Raw genomic sequence first — 16,244 nt, forward strand, 5'->3', positions numbered from 1 at the left:
GAATGAGACTAATTCATTTTTATGATTATTACTTTGATATACTTTCGACAAGATAAAAATTTATCAAAAGACACACACACACACACACACACACACACATATATATATATATATATATATATATATATATATATATATATATATATATATATATATATATATATATATATATATATAATTATTATATTGAAAATGGACAAATGGGATTCTGATAGGCCTACATTTAGATTTTACAAAGGTTAAACATATATAAATTACAAATGTTCTTTACCTAACTGTCTTATACCTAATATATATATATATATATATATATATATATATATATATATATATATATATATATATATATATATATATATATATATATGGGAATAAGACAAAAACACATATAAACATAAATAAACTTTTGAATTCAAGTGTTTGTCATTTAATCCTCAGTCTCTTCCCCGAAATTTCAAAATTAACCCAAATCAACTTAAGAATTAAAAACTATATTGAAGCTTTCAGCTAGCGTGTTCCACCAAACCATAGCATCTCGGTAAATGTCAAAAAAAAAAAAAAAACGAATTTCTTCAGGTAACTACAATTATTTTGGCGCCTGACTGTAGATGGAGGTCAATGCTCGATTGTGTAGTCACATAAGGAGAATATGGTGGTATTAACAGCAGCAACTAGACCATGTCAACACGAAAAACCTCGATGGAACTGGCTCAATTCCAGTCGCCAGTTGAACTAGCTATTGGCGACTACCTGGTCACAAAGACCACTAACTTGCCTAACACCCACCAGAGACTATTAATTTTCCTAAGGGTAACAGGCAGCGGAAATTCCCACTCTCCCAAAGGTAGTAGGTACCGGAGACTGGATCTTCCTAGATAGTGATCCCAAAGGGTTTACGGCGGTCGGTATCTAAGACTAATATTTCCCCGGGTCATTAACTTTATGATATTTACAGTCTTTTGTTTATGTCTTTAAGGTAAAACCCAACTGGCTTGTACTAAACACGCCGCAAAGGTGGATACATGCCGAGTTAGAACCCGTGGGGGTCACTATCTAGGAAAGATCCCATGGGCTGTTCGCTCACCCAAGGTTAATAACCCACCAGAGCCCCTCTGACTGCTAGGATTAAAGTCCCTAGAGACTGTGTATTCGAAAATTAGGCATAGTAGCCGCCAGAGAGTGAGGATAGGAGCACCCGACAGACTGTTCACTTTCCTGAGGATATGCCACGGTTCTAGACCGTGGGATAGACCTAGTAGTCACCAAAGACTGCAGAGTTTCCCATATATATGTTTTCGTTTTCTTTAACGCCAGTTATAAATGATGGTTTTCTGTGTTATAGCTCCTCTGAAATACTAGACTACTATATTAATTAACTTATTTATTTATTAGTTTGTTTATCTATCCATCAGTTTGGTCATATATTAATTCATTTTCATACTCTAATATCTACCTTTTTACTTTGAAATGAGGTAAACTTTCACACTTTTGTAAACATCTAATGGGCCGCAAAATTCAGTTGTTTGTAAAATTAATTCATCTTACGGTGCTTCTGTAAGAGACACCATAAGGAAACTCTAACTTTCCCAAAAACTTTCATCTCCATTGGTTTCCTTTTCACGGGCAAAATACATGCACGGAGCCATTGTTAAACCAGGGAGGCGTACTATTTGGCCAAACAAACTATATCTGTCTCCAGAGATTTAATATCTATGGAGTTTGGGCTTCGAAAGAATATGGGAAAGGGGGTTACGGTTAGTAATAGGCTGACTGACATAAGTTATTCGCGAGAGGTATGGAAAGCCATATTAGCGGAAATTTTTGGAGATAGCTTTTAGTGAAGAGAGGGACGAATGATTAGATGAGAGCAGACTGTCACTCTTCCCATTGCAAATTAGTCTTCAGTCTTAAAAAATATTGGGTTTTATTTTATATTGCATGTATAACTTAATTACGTGTACTTTTGCGTCTTTCATCAATGCTGATTCAGTTATTGCATGCACAATCGATTTCTCGATAGCTCTGGTTCGTCATCAAAGTTAATCGTCATGCATTTTCCACCTTCTGTCACTATGCATGTGACACCATAGCAATTTGTTATACCTTAGCTTATACAAACTTTATTGCACAGATCACGCCAGATCCAGCAAATTTTCTTTTTGAGAGAATAACTTCCGGGAGATTTTCTTCGTTTTCTCGTTACTCTTCTGTACAACTGCATTTGGATTCTCTCATCGATTGTCCTGGATGGAGAGGTGCACATGGTTCGAAAAAAAAAAAAGATGCGGAGGCGGAGAATTCTGGTAGACAGGGTGTGGCTGGAATGCATCCAGCAGCTTGTCGCCATCGACGAATGGTCGAAGAAGTCGACAGCCTCCGTCTCATTTCCGCAGCGTCTGCCGAAGTCGTAGCCACGCATCGAGACCAGTGGTCGTAGCAAGGTGAGGGTCGAGTTCATCTTAACAACAGACACTTATATAATTTTGATAAGTAGCGATAAATCTTTTTTTTATTTTGTGGTTATAATTAAACAAGTTTATAAATTACTAAGAATGGTATTTAATTTATTCAATTAACTTCGTTCGGTAATGTTTTTATAATAATACACGCGAGAGAATGACTTTGACACTCGAAAGATCAGCTTGGAACTGTCATGGCCGCCTAAACATTGTGGGTTTCGGTAGTCGAAGTGCGTGTTTCTTCCGAAACTAGAAAAGTGTAAAGAGGTAGGATTATTCTTACTGAATTTTTATCTTATAAAAACTACCAAGATGAAGTTGTCGTTCATTCCTGTTGTTCTGTATCGAAGGAAGTAATTTACAGTGTAGAAAAGTATGATCACGCTATAGCCCACGAAGTCTGGAATCGCCGTAATTGACTATTTTCTTGGTAATTTCCTTATTCTGTTTCATCATGTGAAGGCTCTTGGGGTATACAGCCTTCCATATGACGGTATAACTGACATGGATGTTGGTTAATGTACAAGATGTGTATGGCTATCAATATGCTTAGATGAGCTATATCCTAGGTAGGTTAGTCAAGCAGTATTTGTTCAGAAACGTATGATACATAATGACACGTACGGTACGTAATTCTAAGGAAGAGCTCTGCACGGAGATACTGTTTATTAACGAAATTTTTTACTGAGCAATATGGAAAAGTGTGTAGGCTGTGTGATGCAGTGCAGGTAAGATAACTTGAGAAATTTACAGTCTTTTGTTTATGTTTTTATGTTAAATTGCCCAGGGGATGGTATTAAACTAAGTGTGCCGCTGGGCTTTTCTGCTAAAAACAAAAACGAAGGATGGTGCATTTTTTGGTATTATTTTATAAGTTACCAATACACGATATAAAATTGTAACCTACATTTTTGAAAAGAACTCTTTATTCTCTTTATTTTGAACCCCATAAATACTGCGCAAATGATAAATAAAAAATTAATGAAATTATGACTTATAAAATTTTACCCATTTTTCAAGGTATCTCACTTGTACTGCATCATATAGCCTACACACTTTTCCATATTGTTCAATAAAAAATTTATTAATAAACTATTTCCATGCAGACACTTTTCTTCCTTAGAACTATTTCCATCACGGAGCTCTTCCCATATATGTGTCTAAAAAATATTGCTTAGACTAACCTACCTATCAACAGGGCTATGGGCTATAGCTTATCTAAGCATATTGATAGCTCTTCACGTCTTGTACACTGATCAACCTCCATGTCAGTTATACCGTCATATGGAAGGCTGTATACCCTAAAGCCTTCACTATGATAAAATGGAATAAGGAAATTATCAAGAAAACACTTAAGCATGGCGATTCCATACTTCGTGGGCTATAGCATGATCATACTTTTCTACATTGTAAACTACTGCATTATATTCACCCTTTTTGATATTGTTCAGTCAAAAAATTTCATTAATAAACAATATCTCTGAGTGTAGCCCTTCCTTAAAATCACCGCCAACAATAGCCCATCTCCAGGTTGATGTAAAACAATGGAACAGTTTATGTATTTCTCTGAAAACTGAGCCAATTTGGGAAAACATTTTAGAAATGGCAAAAAATAGCCTACAGAGAATATTAATTGAACAGGGGCCAAATCTCCCCCCAAGCCAGGTAAGGGCACAGTGAGTTATGGAAGGTTAAGTTAGGATGTATTATGTATTGCTGCAATTTTTGGTAAAAATTTTACACACTTCCAACCCTCTTCAGCACCCCCTTGCTCAGCCATTTCATCTGTGCTAAAATCTTTGTGAATGCTTAGGCTTACTGTAAATCCAGTAGGTTAACTATCTTATTAAAATTATGTTTGCCTCACATTTTAATGAAACCTCATGCATGGCAATTTTTCTTCCCATCCATACCAATTTTTGTCAGTCATGACACCATAGGCCTAGAGCAATTATGCATGTGTCTTTGTGATATTGCATTTAATACATTTTCTTTACATTATTTTATTTTGCACTAGGCATATATTGTTATTTCATAAATTTGTCAAAATTGTCAACCTTGAGATCACAGTGCATGTGCATGCATCATTGCTTCGTCATGGTGCTTCTGGAAATTTCCTTCCAGTTCTGCAACATATTCTAGTAATTGTCTGTTCATCTGGAAGTACCAACCATTGCCTATTATATAGGATTATTCTTCTGTCTGAGGTGGAACAGTCATTGAAACTTCGTAACAGGGCAGTTAATTTGGAGGTAGGCAGATGAGGTGGGTGGAGAACTCCACTCACCTGCTGTAAGCCAGTACTTTTCTTGGACCATGGTCAAATAAGATGTCTAGGTGCTCTGTGATTGACCATTAAGTTGAAACTTCTTTCATCTTTTTTACTGTATGTATCATGCTTGTGTTTTTGTTTCAACATGAATTTGAACAAGAAGTGAGCAAAGGTGTAAAGGATGTAAGTGAGTGTTTGCTGCATCATACCTTGATGCTTGACTGCATAGCGGGTTACAGGCCAGCCTGCGTTCTCCGACATTGCCAGCCCAGTTGCATGAGCCGAACCCTCCCCAGGAAGACAGCTAGTCAAGTTCAGGGTTTGCCACTGCGCACTCCTGCTTTGTTATTTGCTTTGCTGGAGTACTGGTAGACATTTTCGTCCCTTGGTGTTCTGAGCAACCTGTCTTAAACTGTTGTTCCCACATAGTAACTCAATAAATATAATCTTCATACCATGAAGATGAGATATGTCAATATACTCCACAGGAGAAAAGAGAATAAAACACTCTAATAGCTCGATAATTTCACCTTCCACCAGGCCTCTTCAAGAGCTTTATTACAATAAAGCTCTTGAAGAGGCATGGTGGAAGGCGAAATTATCAAGCTGTTAGAGTTTTATTCTCTTTTCTCATGTGGACTATATTAACATAGTAACTCAATGCTTTTAAGCCTCTTTTAGCTGTTGGTTAATGATACAGTATGTAAACTGGAAAGAAAACCATGCTTGATAGCTTTGCTTTTTGTCAGCAAGTTGATCTATAAATTCAATTGCCAAGGTAAGCCAAATCAAAATTTTTCCATGAACATCTATAGCTGTTCATTTTACAGGACACTAAAATGCTTACAACATAGAGTTTAGTGGGAAGCTCATTAAGGAGCAAAGAATAAGAATGAGAAAGTGTTAAATGTTTATGAGAATGGACTCGTGTACATTCAAGGAAGGAAATTCATATATAAACAAAAGGAAGTCCTTAAGGTCCTTGGTTTAAGGAACCTAGCTTGGTTTCACTATAGAAGGGGATTTCAGTTTAAACCCATTGGTTGTGTAATGGTTTACCAAAAGAATGTATTTGCACAAAAAGAAAAATTTGGCTGGTGGTAGAGCCATATAGCTGGACTGCCCAGCAGAATATTCTGGGATTAGTTCAACGGTTTTCCCAAAAGAGATGTACTTCTAGGGAGAACCTTTGCTCCAGGTTTGTTTTCAAATAGACAATGCACTTACGTTACTCTTAGGAGCAGCATATTTCCCACAATATTACATCAATGATTTAGCCATTAAACCAGGATATTTGAAATGTGTGATGGTGGGTTGTTATTGACTTTGTATAGTGTACTGTGGCTACATTGGAGACAGCTATAAATAACTGGAAAAATCTGTTGAAAACTGCAAAAAATGTTATTTGGCCAAGGAAATCTAAGACAAAAACTATGATAACCTAAAAAGAAAATATCGATGCATACTACAATCAAACTAACTACTGTAATGAAGAATCGGAGGTCATGGCTATGGCACTTTTCATGACTGAAAAAGATGGCTATGATCCATACACACACTTACCAAGCTTGTGCATTCCATTTCCAAGTTTAATATGGTTAAGTATCCTGTACTGTATTGAAATGGCTAGCCTGCCCTACAGTGGATTTAATATTAAAACCTAAAAGCAACACCCTCCAGACTACACAGATTACTTCCTTAGTGAAATCGCACTGTTTCACAATGACGATCAAAGAGTATATGGCAGCTATACCCAGGAGAGAAGAGACAGGAAATGATGAGAAGACTGCAGCATTGATTGAAACCTCAATACCTGTATACAGAACCAGAAAAAGCATGAACTTTTCTCCCTAATGGTTGCTCATCCTTTATTGTCGAAGCTACTGTTGATATTGTTCATACGTCTATTTTACTTGGTATCAAAGTCTGTGTAGATACTACAGGGTAGTAAAATTCAGAAGCAGCATTGTTTGTTTCCCTTCTGCTCTATCCTCCTCTGGCAGTCTATTTCCCACAGGTATCTGTGCCAGAAGTGAAACTTCCATATGTAAGAGTTAGTTTGAGAGAGGATGCCAGCTAGCTTAGGGAGATCCATGCACAGTACAGCATATGTTTATTTAATGATAACTGAAAGACGAGAGACATCCCGTAACAAAACTGTTGTGCTGCAACTCCCATATACCGTATGTTGTGTATGACTGTGTATTATCATTGTATTAGAGCTGGCATCCATTCATATCAAGTAAGAATATTGTCATTAAGTTATCTTGTTTTGCTTTTCAGACTTTGTGGAAAGGGAAAAGTTATCTTGATGAGTGGAAGTGGAAGTGATAGTGATGATGATGCACCTGCCTTGTCAGCAGCAACATTGGGAGCATTATTGGAATTTTTTAAAGAACAAGAAGAAAGAAATGACAAGCTAAGACAGATTGAAGAAGGGGAAATACCTGACAATTTTGATGAAGATTGGGTAAGCAAGGAAATGACAGATTGTGAATTGAATCACTTGTTTTCCATTTATTGTTAGCTATTCAAGGATAAATAATTGCTAAAATAAGGGATGTCCTTGCTTTATTCTTTCCAATTAATTTTTAAAGATGTAGTGTATCTGAGGAATTTCAAAAGAATAATTCTAGTTAAAACCAAAGGCAGGGCCCTCAAGGTTAGTGATAGATGGGTGTAAATTAGGATATAATTCTACTGATATTTCAACATGTTATTTAACAGTTTTTGTATAGACAGTCTGATTAAGTATATAAAAGGTTGCATCAAACTGTCCTTTTTATTTTTCATTGTAATCTTATGTTTTCATAGAAGCACAATACTTACCTTCTTATTCAGTGAAGTTTATGTATTTTTGACTTTGAAAACGTAGTTTTTGAAAATCATATTTGAGTGATTTGGGCTGCCATATATTGGTGCAATACTATTACTAATTTTGGCTTTGGTTAACACATGCCAGTCTTTACCTTTTATTGAAATTATTCAGTGTTAGCAATGAATAATTATAATTGTTATTGTACACTACATCTAGTGGCTCCTTCTGCCAGCTCTAGTGTGAGAGGATATCAGCTGTTTCCATTCCTTTTCCTAACATTCAGCACCCAACGTGTTCCTGATTATCATTACCTTGCACTATTTTTTTTTTATCTCAAATCCTTTTAAATACTATACCCAACCTTTCCCTCTTTTCACAAAATGTAGAATAGGAAACCATAATTGGGGTAGAAGGTCTTTTAGGGGATTATTGTAAGAATTGTATCAATTGTCAACCAATGGTTAAAATAATCAGAGAAAATTGGTTGAAAGAGGATCTGAAACTAAAGTAAATTAATAAATAAATGGGGAGGAACATTTTGTACATACTTAAGCAAACAAAAATATGCACGCAGCATAAGGCGTCATATGATGGTGCTGTCTCCTTGTTTTTAGATCTGTGGTACTGTATGTAAAATGATTAGCCTTCAAGATTGTCAGTTTAAGAGGAGTTACAGAGATCATTCTTTTTAATTTTGATTGAAAATGGGCCATCCTTGTTCAGAGGTCTTTTTTTAATCATCATCTTTATAGGAGAGTTTTACATAGAATATAATGTTCCTGTTCTGTCTTTCACGTCTGACAATTTCAGTATGAGATTTATTAATTGTCGTAATTTTTACATCCTAGAACCTGAGTCAATTTTGGTATTCCGAGGAGACTGCAAGTGCATTGGCCAGGGAGTGCGTGAGAGCTGTAGGACCAGATGGAACAGTGGCTTGCATATCATCCCCAACATTGTATCGATGCCTAAAAGATATGGACCATAACCTTACGTGTAAGTCTATATCTTAGTTTGTAATGTAGATGCTTTGATTGATAAGAAAAACTGCAGTAGTGACAGTAGAACAGCAAGTATATCTGCAAAATCCTGGATTATTGTCCTTGTAAAAAATACTAACCCTTGAGTTTACTGCTACAGCTGACAAATTTGACATTTTTCCATGCGTACAAACCTCCTGTTTGTTCCAACAAAGATACAGGCCTCTATTTTTATGTCGGTATACCACTACCTTAAGCAAAAGTTGGGCTGGTAATCGAGGCTTAGTCACAAGGTAATTAACTACTTTATTGGGATTTGAGTGAGACTAACTCGACTGTTGATGTAACTTTTTCTTCAGCCACACTGCGATCAACACATTTGTGCTCTGCTTGATTATGAAAAATGAAGCTGTTATGGTGATCTCGACCCCTTTGGATCTTTGTTTTGATTTTTGTTATAATTTTTTTAAGGATGATGGTGCCTGAACCTTCTGTATGAAAGGTAGAACAGCATAGGTGTTCAGGTCATGAGCATGTGTAGAAGGTTTATGTCACTGTTGACTTTTGACCTTTCTCCTCGCTGTTTTTGCAGAGGACAGCAGCGTAAGCCACCTTTCGACTGCATATTTTCTTTCTTTGTCCACCATGGAAGCTGAACAGGTCAAAGAGGAAGAAGCTGAAGAAGACCTAGGAGGTGTCCTTTGAGAGGGATATTCTTTTATTTGTTCCCTCAGGCTCTCAACAACAGTATCTTATTGTAACCCAACTGGAGCAACCAGTTAGGCTTTGACAAATCGTTATTGGTCACCAGTTTTCCTTAGAGAAGCTCATTTTTCTCAGGTGGTTTCACCTTAGCTCACTTAAATTGGTCTGAAGCAGCACTGGTTAATTATATTCAGTCCTTTAATACTCTCCACCACCATCACCACCCCAATCCCCCTCTGGAGATGCATCAAAAGATGGGTTGGGCGCATACCTGATCAATGTGTTTGAGTTGGGGATTTGGACCCAAGACAGTTCCCTCTTGCATATCAGCATTCTCGAAATGGATAGAGTTTTTTACACAGTAAACATTTCAGAAGCAGTTATTTGGTCACTGCAAGTGTGGTGGCATATATCTAACAGCAAAGGGGGCTGGCCTCACTCTCCCTCTGCCAGTCAGCAAGATAGGCGCACAGTAGCAGTTCACCATGCTGTCAACCCATCAGCCAGGTACATCCCGGGCCATCAGAATGTAATGAGTGGCAAACCAGCTCAGTTGCAAGGGGCAGGTTTTGGGGTCAAGTGGTCTGTACACCTTCGTGGCAGAAAGGCTGTTCAGCCCTTAAGCAAAAACTACCTTTTATTAATGAGGAATTTTTCTTTTGGTGCACTGGTGAAGTAAAAATTGGAAATTAAAGGTATTAATACAGCTGATATAAGGGAAAAAGAAACTGGTAATGCAAAAGTAGATGCAAGTAATTAAGACTCCTTCGTAGGATTTCACCATCTATATAACACATGCTCAGTGTATTTGGCTAGCAGAGGGTCTTTTGTTTTTATTTATTTGGGACTCGTTTCTAGGATTCATCAGGCTAAATTAATATTAAAATGGCTACATTTAAATATAGTATTGGTTTTTTAATAGTTTGTCTTAATAATTTTCCATGCAAGCCCACTAATGTACATCTGATGCAGGTTCCTGCTTCCCAGTCCTGCTAAATTTCTCACAACTCGTTTTGGAAAATGTAAAGAATGATCTTGATTGCTGCTATGACCCAAGGGATTGGTATGCACATGCACATTTCCTTCTGACTTCCATGTTCTTTCTTTCTTTGACCAGGAACTGAAGGCTATGGGACTATGTGATGCACAATACGGTAATTCTAGTACTAATGTATATGTATGAGAAAATTGATTTTTTTATTATATAATTTTCCAGAGATACCAGACAGTTGTTTTATGTGATAAGGTAGACATAAGTCTTTTGACTTAGTGTTGTAGTTGAACTACTTACTAATGATGAAATATAACCTGACCTGTAAGCACCAGCAAGTGTATGAGAAAGCTTTAAATAAAGTATATTTCTAGCTAAGAATTAGTAGTCAAACAGTCGTATAGCCAGTGCCTGCTGTAAATATTTTTTACACCTTATGAGATCTTTATTAATACTGACAGGGGTCCACAAAATCATCGTTCAGCGTTTTCAAAATTTATCACCCCCAAGTTGTATTGTATTGAAGTCATGTTGGATATCAAGGAAAAAAGTTGTATTCATCTGTTCACCTGTTTTTGCTCAAATCCTGACAGGTTTGATACAAGTGGGATAATATGGCTGGTGTTTATTTGTTTAGTTGAACACTACATTGGGTTGGATTTGAAATGATAAAGTCTTGCAAGTACAGTACCAGCTCAATTTGGCATTCCAGAATGTGTACTGAACTTGCAAAAGAAATTAGCTTATCCTTGTTAGCCTGGTTTAGTTCTTTATCAGACTTGACTGTAAAAACATTTACTGTATAGTATAATCCATTCCTTAGTAAATGAATGTCTCAGTTAGAGGTGATTGAAGTATTGTATCAGTTATAGAATACTAATTATATGTGCAAAATCCTAATTCACTCTATTCATGTTTTTCAGTGAAAGTTTTTGAGTATGATACGAGGTTTGCTGTTTACAAGGAAGACTTTGTCTTGTATGATTTCAAGAGTCCATTATCAGTGCCAAAAGACATGAGAGAAAATTTTGACATCATCATAGCTGATCCACCATATCTAGCTGAAGACTGCCTAACAAAAACTGCTCTCACAATTAAATACATCATGAAATCAGATGCAAAGATAATACTGTGCACAGGATCCATAATGGAAGAACTAGCGGACAGATTATTAAGCGTGAAAAGGTGTCAGTTTGAGATTAAGCATGCAAACAGACTTAGCAATCCATTTTTATGCTATGCTAATTATGACTTGGATGAATATTGTAAAAGCTGATACCAGGTTGCAGAACAGTTTATTAGATTCTTGGTTACAGTCATGTAAGAAACACGAGACAGTGAGTAATACACTTGATAGACAGCCAAAAAAAACCTTGAAGAATGTTACTGAATCATTCAGTTTGAAATGAACATACAGCATGCAATGGTAAGTACAATATTTGTCATGTATTCCTTACAGAAGTTACCATCAGTGTGGTTTTTTTTTTATTTTGTACTCTGTGTTTCACTTTGTATTTGTGTAACATTAGTTGTCCTGAATATGCAAGAATTAAGGAATATAGAAGGAGAATTGTCCTAAAAGGGAAATAAAGGTTGAATCACAGTACAGTAATATAAATGCCAGTGTTGTGATAAATCATTGAACAAAAGAAATTAAGGGAATACTGTAACTGCATATATACAGCATGTTAGAAAATGAAGTAGGGATCAGCAAGTCAGAATTATAAACTGAGCAAAAGTTGTATGGAAAATGAATTAAAATGGTTAAAAAAAAAAAGCCCCAAAACAACAAAAGAAAAGCTCAAAGTTAGAAAAATAATTTTAGCACTGTTTACAATGCACTGGGAAAAGCACTCTTCCACCCTCTGAATGTTTAATGACTGGTTTTTTACATTAATGCCATCAGTTTCTCTTATAGTGCATATCTGTAAAATTGTGTTGGAAGTGGCATTTAAGCTTTTTATACTGATGATATTTTCTATGTGTGTCTTGTGGCATTTTCAATGATGAAAGCATTTTCCATACTGAAAAGACAATTAGAATATAGAGTACTGTACTGTATATACTGTTAATATTAAGATGAAGTATATTGATTATCTGAGCAAGTCATTTTTGTGTACTCATGCTGCAAGTTATTTTCAAGGTTGAATTTCATTCCTAACTCTGCCTTAGTTCATTTTATTCTTTGATACATGGATCCACCAGTACCAAAACTAAGGGAGTGAAGGTTTTGTGCAGTATAGGCTAAATATTAGTGGTATAGTTTATCAAGTTAATCATGTATACTGTCCTCAGTTTCTTTAAAAATTGGAAATCAAAGTTTCAAAACTATACTGTACTTTGATTTGTCAACCCATCAAGGTCTCAGTCTCCCATCATATCTTGACTATCTGAGAGTCAGATTCATAGGATTTCTTGCAGAATTCTTTTTTTTTTTTTCATAGAGCAAAATAGCTAAACTTTATTGTAATAACTACAAAACTAATAAAAAGTATTGGTGTAGCTATATTACCTGCAGTGCAGGTACTGTGGTTGTCATGATTGTAGGCGTCTTTCTTTGTCAGAGACTACAGCCATGACTGTCAATCCTTTTGCAGTAAATTAAAGACCCTACCAGTGACAGGCCATTGCAAAATGGAGTCTTCTTAGGGACATCTGTCACGTTCATGCTGGAGATGACAGCAGCAAGAACAAATGTAGACTTCAGTCAGTGGGAATTGGTTGTAGAATCCTTTCTACAATAGGTATCTTCAAGAGTCAGTGAATCAGAGCAGTTTTTCAGTGATTTTTAGATGACTTACTACGAGTCATTGGCCTTCAAGAAGCATTGAGCACCCACATGCCCCTTCCTGCATCTAGATAAACTTGCTTGTTAGGTTAAAAAAAATGGTGCTGCCATCTTTTTCAGTCTTTGGTAGCCAGCTGTTCACTGATCCATTCTGCTAGGGACTGAATTTTTACAGGTTATAGTTGTGATGGAGATTCTATCCCTGCAGAGGGCAGTCCTTAATTCTCACAGGGAAGGGCATTTTGTCATATTGAAGAACAGTCCAGACTTTGGACAATGAAATTTCTCGTTTTAATATCAGCAAAGATTGGTGTTTGGATTTGTAGCAGCCTTGCTTACCAAGATAGAAGCCTCTGCCACAAATGTAAGGTGCAGTGCACAACCCCACTCTAAACAATTATTCACTCACCTTTCATGAATTTCATAATATATGTGAATCTCCATTGTAGTTATTTTGAAATGGCAGGAGATACAACCAGTCTATAGCTGCACTATTATTCACTTTTACTGCAGGAAAGCAGCTGTGTAACCTTTAGGAGATCCTTGCATTTCATAACAGCCTTGTCACCCCTTGGTGACAAGGGAAACAGTATTATAGGACATCTGCACCTGCTTTTGCCCCATCCTTAGTTCTTCATGACAGCTGGGATAGACACTTTGTAGGATTTCTTTTTTTCAATAGTTCCCTGTTGTGTCCGACTATCTGCCTTTTTAAGTTTTGAGTATAAAGTATTTAGTTTGCTTTGAAAGTGTCCTGATTGACAAGGACAAAGGGAAAGAGCTTCCACTGGTTGCTTATCCATTCTCCCTTAGAATGTGTTAGTTCTAGATGCAGAATAGCGACTGAGATGATACGTTAACCTCGTTGATGAGAAAGGTAATGTTGTAAATATTCACTGCAGTGTCGCATGAAACTTTGCAGGTTACTGACAGTCAGTGCCCTGCAGAAACACTACAGAATGACAGGCTCTCCTGTGGGAATTCTTATCATTGCCCTTCTGGACTCCAACAGATTTCTGCAGCAAGAGTTGGAGACAACAGGCAGCAAAGTCCCTTAATATTAGTTGAAAGTATTCTCCTTTTGACAATTCCTTCTCTGGTAGAGCCTTGCTGCTTTAATTTCTGGACATTGAAACAGGTGATTGGATTGGGTCTCTGGGATGTAGGAGTCTTCAACTCTGCCTTGATTTTTAGTTTTGAGAGACAAGACCCCTTCACTTTTGTCAGTCAGTGAACTTTTGAAATGGCAGTTAGAGCTATAGAATGATCCACTTAATTTCTTATGGCTGCCTGTCCACAGCACAGAGCAGTGGAACACTGGGATTGATCATCATTAGTCAGTTGATTGAATTTGTATAAATGCCTGAAGGATGAAATCATTCCCATTGGTACATGATCCATCAGGTTTTCTATGGCTGTCCATCCATCATATTGAGAGCAGTGGTCCCCTACATTAGCTTTTGCCAGTGCCTCAGACTTCTTTGTTATCTGGGAGAAGTCAGATTTTATACGTTTTCGCAGACAATATTTCTGAATGTTGTCATTGATGTGAAGAAGTTTGACTATTCAAGGCAAAACATTTTGATGTTTATCTAAGAAGTTAGGCTTACTGTTATGCCTCTCTGATCATGTTGCTGCTATCCCCATTGGTTGGAGTAGGAAGTGGACATTGGAAGTCAGTTTCAGACTTACTTGAACTCATGGACAGGCCCATAACAAATGAAGTATCTCCAGAGCATTTAATATTATGCCATAACAGGCAATGACTGTAAGCAAAATAAAGGAAATACAGTATAGCAAAGACTTCTCCACTGCCCTCCCATCTGATACCGTTTCCATCAAATTAAATAAACATTTGAATTTTAGAAAATAATGGTAAGTATGGGATTGTTGATGAACAAGACAGTGATGCTGATTACATAAATCAAACAATAATTCACTGTTGTGGCAAATAGCCAAAGATATCTCCTCAGAATAAAACTAGGCAGAAGCTTGTGAGGAAAGCCAGAAATTGCTAGGCATTTCAACTCTTGCTGAGCCCCATATTAAATCTGGATGCAATGGAACTGATGTATTCCAAAAATAAACTGCTGAAGGAATTCCAGGACTAAGATGTTACACAAGATAAAAGGCCAGAGAGAAATGTGAGTGATTCCGCTTTACTCGGCTTTATAAAAACTTGTAATGCTGAGGCTTTCAGATTATAAAACCTGGCATAGATACCAAAATAAATATATCCCCAGACTTACAACTTTTTTTTTGCCAAAGCTAGGCAACCAGACTATGATGGTCAAAAAATGGAAAGCCAGTAGTGTCTGTGAATTGTGGCTAAGAAGAATACGATACATATTTCAGGCCAAGATCTTCTATGTTACATATGGTAGGGAACTTCTGTGCGCATTGTGGTGATGGCCACCCTTTATCAGATGAATATGATATACTAATGTGAGATGGAAATTCAGGCAGTAAAGTTCCTGAAAGAATTTTCTATAGAGAAACAAAATAGAGAGGACTGAGACTAGGATTAGCTTGTTCAAACATACTTTTAAATTTCAACTATTTTTAAAAGAAACACTGATAGAATCCGAGTAGATTTAACTCTACAAATATCAGTATGTGTGAATCTCAGATGAAGCAACCCCTCAATCCTGAGGAATAGCAGGTGTTAAGTCAATATTAGTTCCTACAGGAATACTAACCGTTATCTTTTATATTGGAATATTCCTGGCACCTGCTGGAAATGGTATTTGAAGCTTAGTAACAAGGTGTTTACACTAAGACTTCATTTTCTAAAACATGTTCAGGAAATTTATGATGCTAATATGATAGGTCAAGTGTGAAAGTTTAATTTGTGGGTTATGAGCAACTGGCTTCAGTGCCCAGTGACAAATTCCACCCTTGTGAGTAGGCTATACTCCTGTGCATGGCACTGGCTGGGACCATCCATGGCCCAGCTCTGTGACCAAGTGTACGCAGGCCAGGCTTAATCCAGCCCATGTAATGCTCGGTGCTGCACCACATGGAATATGCAGTCACGTCTGCTTGCCATGATAGGATTTGAGACTAGCTTAGCGGGTTCGGTATCTGTGTTGCAGCACTAGGACAGTGTGGTTTATCCTCTTGAATCACCTTTAGTACCTTCTGACCATGGCTTCATTTGTGGGGCTTGTTCTGGGCTCTTGTCACAATCCTCTGAGCAGGGGCAAGGTTCAGTTATTGTCTCCTTCCACT

At 36.9% G+C, this 16,244-nt stretch overlaps 1 protein-coding gene across 4 annotated transcripts in view; it reads left to right on the forward strand.

Moving 5' to 3' along the window:
- Window positions 1-2,139: 2,139 nt before the first annotated feature.
- The window catches only part of LOC136850845 (EEF1A lysine methyltransferase 1), a 31,189-nt gene continuing 17,084 nt past the window's right edge, over window positions 2,140-16,244 (forward strand). The window contains exons 1-4 of one of the 4 annotated variants that reach the window (XR_010856767.1): window positions 2,140-2,441; window positions 7,015-7,201; window positions 8,398-8,545; window positions 11,149-11,651. Coding sequence is in view for 2 of the 4 variants with exons in the window: in XM_067124868.1 (XP_066980969.1) it covers window positions 7,043-7,201; window positions 8,398-8,545; window positions 11,149-11,501 (660 nt within the window). In the remaining 2 variants the exon portion in view is untranslated. Of the gene's footprint in view, window positions 2,727-7,014; window positions 7,202-8,397; window positions 8,546-11,148; window positions 12,557-16,244 lie in introns of those variants that run through there. The other 3 variants (XM_067124868.1, XM_067124867.1, XR_010856766.1) reach the window with 3 other exon arrangements.

Source organism: Macrobrachium rosenbergii, chromosome 22 (genome assembly GCF_040412425.1).
Source record: "Macrobrachium rosenbergii isolate ZJJX-2024 chromosome 22, ASM4041242v1, whole genome shotgun sequence".
NCBI lineage: Eukaryota > Metazoa > Arthropoda > Malacostraca > Decapoda > Palaemonidae > Macrobrachium > Macrobrachium rosenbergii.